We start from the raw sequence: 16,121 nt of genomic DNA, 5'->3' as shown, positions 1-16,121 counted from the left end.
TTTCAGCTATTACTAGGAATCTAAAGTTCAGCCATTTGTATAGAATGGAAGTCACTTTGCAAAAATCTTGTGGCTGAAAAATGTGGGAAGTGGGGAAAAATGGGGAAGTCAGCAAAGCTGCAAGCCAGTTTTAGATAGCACCCAAACAGGCAAACAAATGAAAGCTGAAGATTGTTCTTATGCTAATTTTCCTTCAGTCATGGCATTTTCATATTTAAGAATATGTATAGAACTTTTAACACCAGAATGTAGTGGAAGTCCCTACAGTTGAAGGAGAAAGACTGAATGATAAATATATAACTCATCATAAATATTTCTTCATTTCCTAAATATTTTGAATGATTTGAATCTTGATCAACCAGTGATGGATGAATGATCACACCAGAATACCCAGTAAAATGGTCTGCATTTCATATGCAGACATACCTACAAACCGTCTAATCCACACACACCAAAGAAGAAAGTGAGACTCAAGCAAGTTTGTATTCCCTCCTTGAATTGTATCTTTCACATAAGTAAAATGTTGTGTGTAAAGCAACATTTCATATAAGTACCAAATGTGACATTTATAGTAAGATCTGATACCAAAAATTCAGTTTCACATCCTATACTGATCCATACACTTCAAGGTCCATACACTTACTCTGTCAAGAATCAAAACTGTTAGCTATTGTGACTTAAGAAAACATTCCTCCTCAGCTGGTCAGGGACTGGAGTTGGGGACCCAAACCCCTGCATAGCAGAAAGAGCCTTGCAAGGAGGGCAAGAAAATATATTTATAAGATATGTAATGAGCCTTTTTTATTTTGAGAGAGAGGCACATAAAGACCTACAGATGTGTCCATATTTAATATCACAAAGTACTGTGTTGTTAATTAATTTGTCATCAACCAGAAAACACAGAAGATGCAAAGCATTGTTTTCTAGTTTTATCTCACTGCATTGTGAATAGAAATGATGTAGCTTTGGTATGGTATAGCTCATTATTCAGCATTTGAATGTAGATGTCTTCTACCACCTAATTACACTGTAACTTCTATTATTATTATTATTATTATCAGTTGGAAGGAAAGAACTGAGTTGCCCAGTGGAGCTTTCTTTTTTTAACATGCTGAGAATACAATAAAGGCAGCAAAAGACAAAAGGCAAGAGAAAATAGGAGGATGTAAAAAGAAAAAAAAACCAACAAGGTGATAGAAAAAAAGTGAAAATAATCAGAAAAGAAAGAAAAATCAAGGAGAAAAGTTAGGTACAACTGCACTGAAGTCAAATCATGTGCAGAGAGAAAGTCAAAGTAATCAAAGTCTAATGTATAAATGACAACATACCTATCTGAGCCCGGGTGCACAACATCTGGCTGTATAGATGAGCATTTTTCACTGTCAAAGTCTCAGGTGCTGTAGACACAAGACTGAACAAGCTTGGAAACTAAAGAGCTACACCAGAGAGTGAGATTTGTCCATCAGTCTGTCATTTACATCAACAGCGTCTCACATCAAGGAGTGAATGAGAATTGATATTGCCTGTTGACAGTCCACCATGTGGAAGATGAAGGGCAGAATATTTAGGGGGTTTCTGTGGTTTGAATATGAAGAGATGAATTATACTTCTAAAGTGGTGCTTATTAGTAGAAGCTGTAGAGAACTAGGAGAATCAGCCTTCTGGCACAAGCCTGCAGGGATGCATCAGATCCTTCAATTCCTGAGGCTGGCAAATAGGAAGGAAAGGGCGTAGTTTTTTCCTGAGAGCTATTCTCCCCATGGAAAGACTGTATTCTGCAGATGCAATGACCTGGGAAGTAAAAAATGTGCTCTCCCCACCATGTGTTTTTGCACACTGGATCATCTGGGTAGAATTTGCATGTTGCCTTCGCTGTCAGTGATCTCATCTACGTATTTCAATAAGTATTATTCCAACAGTTCTTAAAACAAAACAATAATTGGGAAGCACAGTATGAAAAGTCTCATCACTGATCGTTAATGGCACCCAAATAAAAGGAGGTTCTGTGTTTGCAACGTGAGAACTGCTAATGCAAACTGCACGGCAAGAGACTAGAAGCTCATTTGCTGTGGAGCAGGAGCTGTTCCTCCAGAGTTTTGATACAGAAAATGTTGCTTTATGAGGTTGTGGTTACTTAGGTGCTTTCAGCTTCACCACTAATTCCAGCCTGCCTATGTCTTGCTGCCTCCATCTCCAGTCAGAAGTCAATAACCCTGCCTTTGATGCAGCTGCATGTGCAATTGCTGCATAACCTAGTTTTATTTTAGTAGCATCCTCTTCTTGAAAGGTAATGTTTTTCTACAGGGATCTTTCATAGATCAACATACTCTATGCATACTCAGACTGGAGGCTCAAAGAGTTTAGGAGGAAATTTGTTTCATAATGCACATTTTACTAGAGATGTTCTGATTTTTTCTCATTTTACAACTTCTCTGGAGTGTGACTGGATGCATACATGAGGCTGAACAGTGTTTGAAACACAGTTCTTCCTGAGGAGGTTGTCACACTGATGCAACTTGCTGGCATGTGCTAGCATTGAGGTTTTCCAGGGCAGCTTATGTTTATCTGTCCTGTGATAATCAAGAAACTTAACAAATCTCTTCAGTTCTCATTGCCTTGTCAACTAGGACCATAAGATTCAATCTGAAAGTGTGATATTAATGTTTAAGTATCTTGTACATACCATGTACTCAGATGATTTTCACTTCTCCCAACATAATGATTCTCAAAATAAACAGATATTCCAAGAAATGCAACAAATCTTCCTGTAATAGTTTTTGTGCTGAGAGAAGGTTAGTTACCCTTGAGATAAGAGATTGTCTTTTGGACTTAATGCAGTTGCACTAATCATGTTTGAGTGTAATTAAGCAGAAACAAAATCAATCAAACAAATGAAAACCACAAAAAAAAAAAAAAAAAAACCAACCCAATCCTTGTGTCATGTCTTTTTATGAAAATAAAAAAGTGCATCATAGGGCACCAGTAAACTAGAAGGGATCATAGAATCATAGAATAAACCAGGTTGGAAGAGACCTCCAAGATCATCCAGTCCAATCTATCACACATCCCTAGCCAGTCAACTACACCATGGCACCAAGTCATGAACCTTGAGGTTCTCACTGGAAACTAAAGAACTTACCCAGTATTTTTTCTACCTGTAAATCACACACAAATAAAATTGAGACCATACAGTAATAATTTCTGCTGTCAATCAAAACTTTTTTTTTCCTTTTCTAAGTATGTTTAAATACTCATTTTAAACATTAAAGTAGAATTTTGTACCAGGAGATGACAAGATAATCTTTAAGTTTAGAAAGAAAAAAAAACATTATCATGATTTCTATTATTTCTTTAGTTTCTCAGTAACAGTTTGTCATTGTTAAGGCAAAAATTTATCCTTGTGCAGGAGATCAGGAAAAGCTTATCCATTACATTCAAGGGGTCTCTAACGTGCCACTATCAGGGTTCTGAGATGGATATAAGTAATGCATGATGCTCATAATAGTTCTTCTCAAGTAAATTAATTCCACTCCAGGGCTCTCCACTAAATTCTAATTGGTAGACATCCGTGGGGCTTAAGAAGAGCACACATCCTGAGGTTTTGATATGCTGCTACCAGGGCCATCATGCTTTGAGAAAGATGAAGGCACTCTGCCCCACCAACATAGAAATGCTTATTCCAAAAGAAGACTATTTAGAAAGTGACTTTATGCCTGCAGATGAGAGAACTGCTGCAACACTTGTTCCAGACTCTAAGGGTACCAACATTTTCACATGCATTTTTGTCAGTACCTTTCAGGTAAATAATGGATCAAATTCACCCTATCCAGGATACTCTTTGTATTTGCAACAGCAAGTGTTAGCTGTCTGAACTCTATAAGAGGCCGAGTTTATGCTTTCACACATTGGTTAACTTCCTCATTTACAGAACTCAGGTAGATGTGTTACACCTTGACTTCTGTACTGACAGCAGCCTTTGGCTGAGGCTTCCTAGGCAAGTGATTGGGGTGCAACCCTTTTCTCTCTATTTTTCTGCTATGCATAGCAAAGATCTTGTCTGGTTGCTTACTACCTAGGATTAATTTCAAGCTCAGATACAGCCTTTCCCAAACTACTACCACCCTCCTGGAGTTCATAATCGGTATAAGTGATGTGACTCACAACAGATCGTGCTCAGGACCAACATAACAGAAGAGGTTTAAGCAAAGCTAGAGGTGTATGTACAAATGGAGTAGGAACATACTTTCTGACCATGCCTCCAATTATCAGTATCTTTGAGCTGCTCTGACTCCAGGGCCATTTGAGCAGGTGCCCACAACTCCCATAAACAGGCCAGGAAATCATATCTTCTTCTTACCCCCAACACTTGGCATTCTAGAGGACTCCTGGTGACTACTGGACTTGTTGCGGTTCTGATTTTTCCTTTTGCTGGCTGCTCGGACAGAACGGAAGAGCACTTCGCTTGCCTTGAAGAATGCAACCATGAATGGTTGCTTTGACTGAGGCCCATGCCTTCCAATCAGGCCAGCAGATTTCACGTTGATACTTCGACCTATAAAGCAATGGAAATTGTAAGTTAAAAGGTAGATTCCTGCCTCTCTTGAAACCAGAGTTCAGCTGCTGATCGAAGCATGGAAAGGATTTTGCCCATAAGCCTGTCTTTACGTGATTAAGAAACCTAACAGCATTTTCTCACTGTGCAAAACTTCATTCTCTTTGTGTTATATGTCTTAATCAGAGCACAAATATTTTAGTTTAGTCTCATGAACACAACATAGAATCATAGAATCAACCAGGTTGGAAGAGACCTCCAAGGTCATCCAGGCCAACCTAGCACCCAGCCCTAGCCAGTCATCTAGACCATGGCACTAAGTGCCTCATCCACACTTTGCTTGAACACCTCCAGGGATGGTGACTCCACCACCTCCCTGGGCAGCCCATTCCAATGCCAATCACTCTCTCTGCCAACAACTTCCTCCTAACATCCAGCCCACACTTCCTCCAGCACAACTTGAGACTGTGTCCCCTTCTTCTCTTGCTGGTTGCCTGGCAGAAGAGACCAACCCCACCTGCCTACAACCTCCCTTCAGGCAGACAGCAATGAGGTCACCCCTGAGCCTCCTCTTCTCTAGACAACTGAAAATGAAATGAGCCTCATTAAATTCTATAGGCTCTAGAAAGGACAGTGTAACGCGGCCATCACTTGAGTGTGAGATGTGAAACTTTATATCCCCAAAGTAAATCGGTAGCAAAACGAGTGTAGATAATAAATATACTTTCTGCTTTAAAAACAAATATTGTGCAGGGTTACTCCAACTGGTATTCATTCATCAGTAAAGGTAGAAAGGCATTTAGTCGTTCAAGAGAGCTGAGTTTGAAATATGTACATTATTGACTCTGGTTCTGTTCCCAGGGGGTGTGCATATTTCTTTAACATATTTGTTTAGTCAAGACTGTGTGGTAACCTCACTATATTATAGGATCTGAACCTCACTAAAAGAAAAGAAAGCAAAACAAGTCACTGAAACTGCATCAGTGACATTTTAGCAAATAAACCCTTGCTCTTAACAGAATTTACTTTGGCAGCATTAACACTTTTGTGCGTACGTGTGTTATGCAGAGCCCTTCAACCGTCAGAAAATGAGACAGTGTCATGTGAAGCTGTGCAGCTGTGCTGGGAGGGGGACACAGAGGTCCTTTAAATGGGAAGGTGCAGACACAGGCATCGTGTGCGCTGCGTGGCATCAGGATGCCTGGGAATTCCTCTGAACGAACTGGGAAAGTTTGCTGTGTGAGGGATGAAGGAGCATCTGCCTCACAAACGTATAGCACTGCTAACACAATCCTCCTGAAAAGGAGCTCACAAACAGTATAAGAGCAAACCTTATAGAAATAAGCATATAGATTTCCCTTTCAAACACAAACTTAAGAGTGGCTGCAAGCCAGAGTCTATATTTCTTAGGAAAACTCTATCACTGGCATAAATGAAAGAGGCAGTTTGATTTGTGGTTAAAGTAGTTTCCATTCTACTTCCACTGTAACAAATGTATTAATTCAGCTCAGACTTCCTCCTTCTGGCAGCCCTTTTGCAGTAAAAAGAGAAATTAGAAGTTCCAGCCAAATACCATACCTTGAACTGACCCACTTCAATACATAAACACTTTTACAACATGTTTATTCAGGTGTAGCACTTTAAATTGGTTTAAGATGTTTCCAGTGACAGAGAGCCCAGCAAAGGCAGGGAGAAGAACCGAGAAAGTTAGCAGTTATGGAGCAGAATAATTGGCAACATATTCTGAACGATTTTGATAATTACTTTTTTTTTTTTTTTTTAACTGCAAAGGAAAAATATATTTGCTGAAGCTTCTGATTTCATTTTAAATGCCTTTTTAGCCCTGTGTTTCTTTAATTCTTCTTTTCATGCGTTTGAGTTACTATTAAATAATTCAGTAAGGTTAGTTTCTGTACGGTCCAATCTTCTGTCGCTGGTCAGAGAGGAAAGACTGTACAGACTATTCTCTATTCATTGCAACATGCACAAACTAGACTCTTACCACAAAGTTCCCAGTTTCCCCTCATTTCTGCAGGGAATATTTGTGCTATTTTCCTGTTTTTTTGGTTTTTGGTTTTTTTTGTTCTAATGTCTTTCAGAGGTTTAATTTTATCTGTGAAAGATGAATTCCTTATGGGTGGATGTTTTAAGGATACGATTAGATTTATATACTGAGGGTTGTAAAGATGTGTGGAGCTTTTCTGCATTTAAATCTGGGGTCTCTGAATTTACAATGGAGGATATTGTGTGCGAAGCAAAATATCCTTCAAACCAATGTGAACTCCCTTTAAAATAACTTTTAATATTATTAAGTTTCCTCTGGGTTTCCTTTAGGCTGCAGCAGTGAGATGGCTATTAAGATTCCACAAGTTAAGGCTTACTTGGTTATTCAAGGTCTAGAGATATGCTATAAAAAATTAATCCTGTAACCCACAGCCTTTTTACACACAGAAACAGCTTATGTTACTTTATTCCTTTATTTGCTTGATCTTTTAAGCAGCCAGCCTGAGTTTTCAGGACTCATTTGTTCAACTCATGAATGGCATGTGCACTGGATTTGCTTCTAGCACAGTGAATAGGAAAGCTTTTATTGCCTTTGGTGGGTTCATGGTCAAACTTTTCTCTCTTGGTTTACCATACACCTTGGCTTAACTGCAGCTGTCAGGAAAGGGAGACAAAACTGTCACGAAAGGTGCACTGCTCTTCAGATACTCTATTTCGTCTAAGGAGGCTCTCTGAAATGGTTGGTTTGGAAATTCAAACCATGTATGCTTGTCTCCATTTTAAGTTGTTTTTGTATGCTAGGAGAAAGAGAGAGAGAAAGAGAGGAGAAAGAGAGGGAGAAAGAGAGAGAGAAAGAGAGAGAGAGAGAGAGAGAGAGAGAGAGAGAGAGAGAGAGAGAAAGAGAGAAAGAGAGAAAGAGAGAGAAAGAGAGAGAGAGAGAAAGGAAGGGAGGAAGGAAGGGAGGAAGGAAGGGAGGAAGGAAGGGAGGAAGGAAGGGAGAAAGGAAGGGAGGAAGGAAGGGAGGAAGGAGGGAGGAAGGGAGGGAGGGAGGGAGGGAGGGAGGGAGGGAGGGAGGAAGGAAGGAAGGAAGGAAGGAAGGAAGGAAGGAAGGAAGGAAGGAAGGAAGGAAGGAAGGAAGGAAGGAAGGAAGGAAGGAAGGAAGGAAGGAAGGAAGGAAGGAAGGAAGGAAGGAAGGAAGGAAGGAAGGAAGGAAGGAAGGAAGGAAGGAAGGAAGGAAGGAAGGAAGGAAGGGAGGGAGGGAGGGAGGGAGGAAGGGAGGGAGGAAGGGAGGGAGGGAGGGAGGGAGGGAGGGAGGGAGGGAGGGAGGGAGGGAGGGAGGGAGGGAGGGAGGGAGGGAGGGAGGGAGGGAGGGAGGGAGGGAGGGAGGGAGGGAGGGAGGGAGGGAGGGAGGGAGGGAGGGAGAAAAGAAAAGAAAGAGGGGAAGAAGGGAAGAAAGGAAGAAAGGAAAAAAGAAAGGGAAGAAGGGAGGAAGAAAGAAGGGAAGGAAGGAAGGAAGGAAGGAAGGAAGGAAGGAAGGAAGGAAGGAAGGAAGGAAGGAAGGAAGGAAGGAAGGAAGGAAGGAAGGAAGGAAGGAAGGAAGGAAGGAAGGGAGGGAGGAGAAAATTTTTGTTTAAAAAATTTTAAAAAGCAAAAGCAAAAGAAAAAAAGAAAGAAAAGAAACAAGTGTACATGTGGGAAATGTCCTTCAGTCTAAGAACTTTGCCCCTTCCTGAACAGGAGGTACTTCAACATCTCCTGCCTTTGATCTGCACCAAGATTTCTAGTAGAGCAGTAACTCCAGCTGTACCACTCACCCTTGTCCGTAATGTGGATTTCAGAATACAGTAAGAAACATCTTAGTCTTACCTGAACTGGCCTTTGTAGCAAGAAGCAGCCTCACACTTTATTTATAGTGCACACATTTAGTCTATCATTTCTTGTAAGCATTCACAAAAGCTCTTGGCTTCAATGACAGCTGGAAACCTGGGGCTCTCCAGCTCACAGTTGTTCCATACTGTGGTGTTAGAAAACTATTGTCTAAAATCAGCTGAATTACTCAGGCTAACCTGCTTAAACTACACCTTCCTTCACAGCTTCACCCAGATGAAACTGGTAAAACCAAGAGAGCAAGGTGTGTCTTTCTGCCTTTATTTTTTTTTCCTTTGAGCATCTCTGAACATGAGTTTAATTTTGAACAATAGGTTTGGTTTTAGGTTTCCATCACATCTCTAATTCTGAGGATGGCAAATACTTTTCTTAAGACTTTAGGGGAAGGAACAAAAAAAAAAAGAAACAAAGAAGAAGAAACTGCAAGAAATCAGCAGTCAGCTAATTAATACCTGCTTCACTGAACCTAACCACTGCAATTGCCCCTACACCTAGAGAAGAGAAAGCAGCATAATGGATTTACTCTGTGTAGGGGCCTTTGCATCCCTCACATCCCAACATAAGGTACACTGCCCTGCCAGCATAATTTATTATCTCTTCTTCATATTGATAGGTGTCACATCCCAGCATAAGGTTCACTGTCCTGCCAGCATAATTTACTCTCCAAACATACCTATCAGTATGAAGAAGAGATAATAGGAGTTATTTAAAGCATGATGCTACAAATCTGCTGAACTCCTTCTTCATCTGATTTTGTCTCTGTCATTTGTTTGACTTGGCATTTAAACTTATCTTTGGCTTTTATTCTATTTGATAGTAAAGTGCCCCTAGTAGATTGCATAAAAGCTTGTAGGGAAGTGCTGGCTTGACTGACTGAGCTGGCTGAATATAATTTGCCTTTTCAAAGTCTGTTCCCTCATAATAAAGGAATCATTGCTGGAGAAATACCTGTGAAGTTTGGCTTATGGAAAGGTCCTAACTTGAAAATCCTGGGGTTTTTTTCTATCTTCTTTTCTTTTGTTTACTCACAAAATAGCAAAAGCACTCAGTAACATGCATTTTGTTTTCAAGAACTGATCAAGTTCTATCATAGAATCAACCAGGTTGGAAGAGATCATCCAGGCCAACCTAGCACCCAGCCCTAGCCAGTCATCTAGACCATGGCACTAAATGCCTCATCCAGGCTTTTCTTGAGCACCTCCAGGGACGGTGACACCACCACCTCCCTGGGCAGCCCATTCCAATGCCAATCACTCTCTCTGCCAACAACTTCCTCCTAACATCCAGCCTAGACTTCCCCTGGCACAACTCGAGACTGTTAAAAGTTCATTTTCCTGCTCAACTGCTCCAAATGGCAATGTAAGACTGTTTCAAGCTTTCAATAGCAATCCATCTCAGAGATCTGACCTGCAGATATCACCTTGTTTCCCATGCCATTCAGAAAACTGACTTTTTCTGAGATCATCAGTGTGGATGCCAACGACAGTGGTAAGATTTGTGCCTTGGCTGTCTCTGCTCCAGCAGTACATATTTTATGTAAGGCATTGAGCAGACACTCATTTTGCAAGAGCTCTCAGCCATTATTGTGTCTTGGCCAGATTTGCACTGGCAACGCAGAACAATAAGTGATTCCAAGCTCCATTATTTTGTCCTGAGTCATCAAACTGCAGCAAACCACTCATGTTGTTATGAAAAACAAGCACTTATTTACTTTCAAAAATGTTCTACAAGCCACAAAACACATTTTACAGATTAACCACTACTGCTAGGTCATGGTAGTTATTTTGCTAAGAATTTTATGTGTTTATGGGTAGATGTGAAAACTTCAGTAATGCTGAAAGCTCATTTCTGGCTTGCTGAAAAAATTCAGTTTCCAGTGCCACACCTTCTCCTGGAGGCTGAGATCCAAAATGGGGATTGTGAAGGGCCTTTTGGAGAAAGACCCTGAGCACACAGGTTCCAGTAATATCTAATATTTGAGCAAAAAACTGGCCTGAGTCTTTGAGTCTGAAGGTTTTTAAAGTAGAATTAGATAAGTGTTTGTGTGGTTTCTCATGCCTGAACAGCACTTTTGGGGAACAATGGGATTTCGAGGTGGTGGAGGCACCGTCCCTTGAGGTCTTCAAGAAAAGCCTGGCTGAGGCACTTAGTGCCATGGTCTAGTTGACTGGCTAGGGCTGGGGGATAGGTTGGAATAGATGAGCTTGGAGGTCTCTTCCAACCTGGTTGATTCTATGATTCTATGATTCAAAGAAACAAAAGAACAGAGGTTGGCTTTGGCTACCAAGGCTTAAATGAAGGCTCATTGAGAAGAGGTGGAGAAGAGAAAACCTAACACAGTGTAATTGTCCAGATGTGATATCCTCAACACTCCCAATTCCAAATTATTTTATGCTGTCCCTACTGCATCATCCACATAAACTGTTAAACAAACTTTTTCCTTTGGTGGACACATTTATCTCTATCAACATAAAACATGCTTTTGAAGCAAGCTACATGTGTTTTATTAACTCTTCTTCTCCCTGGAGACTTTAAGGAATCCTGAAAATGAACAGCCTTGGATGATCCGCTGTGCATTTCTTAATCTTCAAAGCTCTACTTAAAAGTAAATATCCAGCCCTCCAAAAAAACAAAAAAAACCCCAATCCTCTTACATTTTGTGTTTTTTATTCAATTCAGTTGAAGGACTTTTAGTTGTCTTTTTGTATTGGTTTTGATACTTATAAGACTCTGGAAGAAGCTACTTCATGTTAGGAGCCATGGTACATGGCTGGATGGGTGAGCAGAGGCCAGTGGGATGAGATTTAAAAAGGCCAAGTGCAGGGTTCTTCCCCTGTACTCAGCACTGGTCAGGCCACACCTTGAGTGCTGTGTCCAGTTCTGGGCTCCTCAATTCAAGAGAGATGTTGAGGTGCCCATTCCAATGCCAATCACTCTCTCTGACAACAACTTCCTCCTAACATCCAGCCTAGACTTCCCCTGGCACAAGTTGAGACTGTGTCCCCTTGTTCTATTGCTGGTTGCCTGGCAGAAGAGACCAACCCCCACCTGGCTACAGCCTCCCTTCAGGTAGTTGTAGACAGCAATGAGGTCCCCCCTGAGCCTCCTCTTCTCCAGGCTAAACACCCCCAGCTCCCTCAGCCTCTCCTCATAGGGTTTGTGTTCCAGGCCCCTCACCAGCTTTGTTGCCCTTCTCTGGACACCTTCCAGCACCTCAACATCTCTCTTGAATTGAGGAGCCCAGAACTGAACACAGCACTCAAGGTGTGGCCTGACCAGTGCTGAGTACAGGGGCAGAACAACCTCCCTCATCCTACTGGCCACACTGCTCCTGATGCAGGCCAGGATGCCATTGGCTCTCTTGGCCACCTGGGCACACTGCTGGGTCATCTTCAGCCTACTCTCCACCAGTACCCCTAGGTCCCTTTCTTCCTGGCTGCCCTCCAGCCACTCTGTCCCCAGCCTGTAGTGCTGCTTGGGGTTGTTGTGGCCAAAGTGTAGAACCCTGCACTTGGCCTTGTTCAATCTCATCCCATTGGCCTCTGCCCACCCATCCAGCCTGTCTAGGTCCCTCTGCAGGGCTCTTCTACCTTCCAACAGATCAACACCTGCTCCTAGCTTGGTGTCATCTGCAAACTTACTGATGCTGGACTCAATCCCCTTGTCCAGATCATCAATAAAGACATTGAACAGAAGAGATGTTACACAGCTGTACAACCAGGACCAACATGCACATGCAGTGGTAGCAGAGGAAAGGAGAGAGGCACATCTCATCTCCCTGACCTGCCTGCTTAAATTAAGTATACCCTTACTAGCAGAGTGTATTCATATCATTTGTTACAAACAGACACAAGAAAATAGTGACTCAGTTACCCATCTAAATCAGAGTGCCCAGAAGCACTCCCAGATGTTGAAGCTGGATCTTACATGCTGCTCAGGACAGAAGGGTGTTCCCAGTGCACTTACACCCTGTGCTAGCTCCAATGGAGTGACCCCAACACACCACGGCAGGGCAGCAGGAACCTCTCCCAGAGAGGCAGCTGTCACCCTGTTCTAGAGACTGAGAGACCCCTGCCTCTGGCTCATTTCACACCACAGTATTCCTGAGCATGTTTAATTTACTAGTCTAACTTTGGCTAACATCTCCTCAGAACTAGAATTCATGTAGTAGTACTTAGGCAGTGCTTGAGCACAAGCTAATAAAACCTGCTCAGAGGCACAATATGTTAGTGCTGTGCTAACTTGGCTGTATGGTTTCCAGATGGCTCAGAATTTAAGCAGATCTGTTGTGGGCCACAGAGATATCAGCATAAATAAACATATCTTAAATTCCCTCACTGTAAGGGCACTAATCAAGGTGGTCTCACTCCTGATATTTTACTTTGTGAACACCAGATCCACTAAAAACTGTAAAGGTAACAACCCTGCAGCATCCTTCAGAGCACCTGGTAGCTACCATGGTCATGTAAGATAGTTGTCAAGGTTGACTGGGACCCACCTCAGGATGAGACTGATAACATTTACTATTGTAAAGGTGAGGCTGAAGCCAATGTAAAGTCTGCAGCCAACTACTTGAGGAAGCCAGAGTGCAGCCACAGGTTCTTAGGGGTTGAAAGCAAACCAGCCATCACATGTGATTTAAAGCATTTGCCCATGCTGCCTCTCTGACAGCTTTGTTGGAGCAAGGAAGCTTGGAAGACCCAGGCTGAAAGGAGGAGAGTGTAAGAGAGAAGGATCTCCCCAAAACTTCCTGCAGCACATAGGATTAGGAGACAAACTCCTTTCCAGTGTACCCAAAGCTGTGATGGAGGGAGAATTGGCTTCACTTGGATCAAGGGGCCTGTTTCTTTCAAGTTTCCCTTTTATCTGAGGAAACTGAAAAAAAACCAAAACCAAAACCATCCCAACGAAACAACAAAAAAAGCCAACAACCTGAAGGAAAAGTCAGAATCAAGGAATTGAGGATTCCTGCTGCCTGCCCACCTCAAACAGCAGGAAAAACTTGGAAAAAACACCCCATAGGGCTATTTGGTAACAAAATCATCTTAATTAGCTTGGACTTTTTCAAGTTAGCACTGCTGTTTTCTTCCCCTCTGATGTGCAGGCAGATGGAAAATACTGAGAGTTGTAGTAATCCAAGAAAATGAACTACATGGCTGTGGGGACTGCTATGATGTTGTATTGAATGCTGTGTATTTAGAGCTGTTTCATCCTGTTGACCATCAACAGTCATGACTGCACATTATTGCCCTCTCCCATTTTCAGTAGACAACACCAGGTTCCCTTCAGCAGTGATATAAACAGCAGAAAGAATATTCTTGAGGCTATTTACCCTCCTTCAAACTTCAAAGTGACCTTCAAACTGTTGCTAACTTCCAATCATAAAGATGTTAAATGTTAATATAAATGTGCTGACTCACTGGAACATGTTTTAAGCCTTAGAAGACATGTGGTATATATACAAGAAAAGTGTGGCATGGAGCTTTTGGAATTGTTTCTGCATCTGTATTGATTTTATCCTGTAATTCATCTAACACACACACTGCCACCAGTGTGAAAATGATCACCTCTCATTTCAAACACCATGGAGAGTTTTGGTGCCAAAAGGATGGAACTAGCCAAAAGGAGATGCTGCAGAATGTTGAGGAGACATTCAAACAGAGAGTAAAAAAAAAATAACCCTGATCCTTAATTTACCAGAGCCCCAGGGAAACAGTGCATTATATGTTGACAGCTTCCATATGTGTCATGCAAACCTTTTATTCTTGCTGTTCTAAATAAAACGTCCCATTAAGAGAAAAAGTCTACATTTCACACAGAAATGAGATCTAGGATACCAAATACTGTCTTAAAGGGAAAAAGGAAAATACATTCCAATGTCATGTGGCTTTTTGTACTTTTTCAGTGCTTTCAAAGGGGGGAAAAATACAAATTACAACAAGCAGACATTCTTCCAAAGTTATTTTTATCACATTGATATAGCTACCTTTTTTTCTTATTCATGGAATCATAGAATCAAGCAGGTTGGAAGAGACCTCCAAGATCACCCAGTCCTACCTAGCACCCAGCCCTAGCCAGTCAACTAGACCATGGCACTAAGTTAGGAGGAAGTTCTTGCCAGAGAGAGTGATTTGCCATTGGAATGGGCTGTCCAGGGAGGTGGTGGAATTGCCATCCCTGGAGGTGTTCAAGACTGGATGAGGCATTTAGTGTCATGGCCTGGTTGATTGACTAGGGCTTGGATGCTAGGTTGGACTGGATGTTCTTGGAGGTCTCTTCCAACCTGGTTGATTCTATGATTCTAAGATCCTCATCCAGGCTTTTCCTGAACACCTTCAGGGACAGTGCCTCCACCACCTCCCTGGGCAGCCCATTCCAATGCCAATCACTCTCTCTGCCAACAACTTCCTCCTAACATCCAGCCTAGACTTTCCCTGGCACAACTTGAGACTGTGTCCCCTTCTTCTTTCGCTGGTCACTTGGGAGAAGAGACCAACCCCCACTTGGCTACAACCTCCCTTCAGGTAGTTGTAGACAGCAATTCTTCATGTAGACATTATTATTGTTTACACTACAACTTCAGGGGTCACCAGAGAAGTATATCTACATGAGTAGCTGCCTAAGAAGTAAGAAAGTGCACTCTTACTAGATAGGATAGCACCTCAGTGCCTCAGTCGTTATTAGCACCCAATTTTAAAGGTGCTGTATGAATAAATCTAAAGATCAGTATGTATTTACTGACTTGATTACCAGAGACCCCCTGTGCAGCATCTGAATACCTCCAATAGATCCTCTGACTTAACAGAATCCCGTTCAGCTTAACGCTCTGTTGAAACAGAAAGGTCAATGAATCAGGTCTTATCGAGCATCTCCAGCTACGGGGGCAATGCTGTTCTACCCCACATAAACAACAGACAGCTGAAGGCATGAAGAAACGTGCTTCAAACCTGCACAACCTAAAATTCACTTGAGCTAAGGGAAGCTTTTTCAGCTGATTTGAACCAGTCTCTGAGCCTTCATAGGAAATTAGTTGGAGGGAAGGTGGGTAGGGTTCTCTGGGTTACAAACTGCGTCCACTGCATACTGAGTTATGTATAAAAATTCATGTTCCATCCATACACAAATGTGTCATTCAACTGCTGGGGTTTCTAATAGCTTCCAGAAGTAGCAGCAACCCAATAAAAATAATCAAAGCCTTAAGAGCAAAATTTTAAGAGCACGAAAGGATGATTTTCCTTACGCTAAGATGAAGTGGTATGGCACAGGTCTTCCCTGCTGTTTTGAAAACTTCAGTCCCTAGAAGGGCATTCTTCTTGCATGAATAAACTGAAAAGGGAAAAGAAAGTGAGGGAAGACGGGATTTCCCTCTTCACTCCAGCAGCTGTGTTGAGAAATTCAAATAAGCGAGGTGCAGAAGTAAAACCTGCTTGTGGCTTTCAAATTTCAAATAAAAACTATCTGTTACCTCTCTGATCTTGGGGCTAGGACTGGGAAAATGTTTAAATAAACTATTATTTTACAATTTCTTGAGTGTATTAGCCTAAAAGTTTCCTTTTATCCTTACAAGCTTCCTTGCTGTTTACTGAAGGGATATAATCTTGAGGCTAGAACAAACAAACCACTGGTTCCAAGGATTCTTAATGAATGGCTTTCATGGATATATAATTTTCCAAAATCT

The 16,121-nt window shown here is 41.8% G+C and overlaps 1 protein-coding gene across 4 annotated transcripts in view; it reads right to left on the bottom strand.

Moving 5' to 3' along the window:
* BMP5 (bone morphogenetic protein 5) overlaps positions 1-16,121 on the bottom strand; it is a 64,488-nt gene that overhangs the window by 11,281 nt on the left and 37,086 nt on the right. For 3 of the 4 annotated variants that reach the window (XM_064146766.1, XM_064146765.1, XM_064146767.1), the window contains one exon: positions 4,358-4,552. In XM_064146766.1, the coding sequence (XP_064002836.1) occupies positions 4,358-4,552 (195 nt within the window). Of the gene's footprint in view, positions 1-3,649; positions 3,714-4,357; positions 4,553-16,121 lie in introns of those variants that run through there. The other variant, XM_064146768.1, reaches the window with a different exon arrangement.

Source organism: Pogoniulus pusillus, chromosome 7 (assembly GCF_015220805.1).
Source record: "Pogoniulus pusillus isolate bPogPus1 chromosome 7, bPogPus1.pri, whole genome shotgun sequence".
NCBI classification, from domain to species: domain Eukaryota; kingdom Metazoa; phylum Chordata; class Aves; order Piciformes; family Lybiidae; genus Pogoniulus; species Pogoniulus pusillus.
The sequence above is the reverse complement of the archived record's forward strand: the minus strand, read 5'-3'. Positions and strand labels throughout refer to the sequence as shown.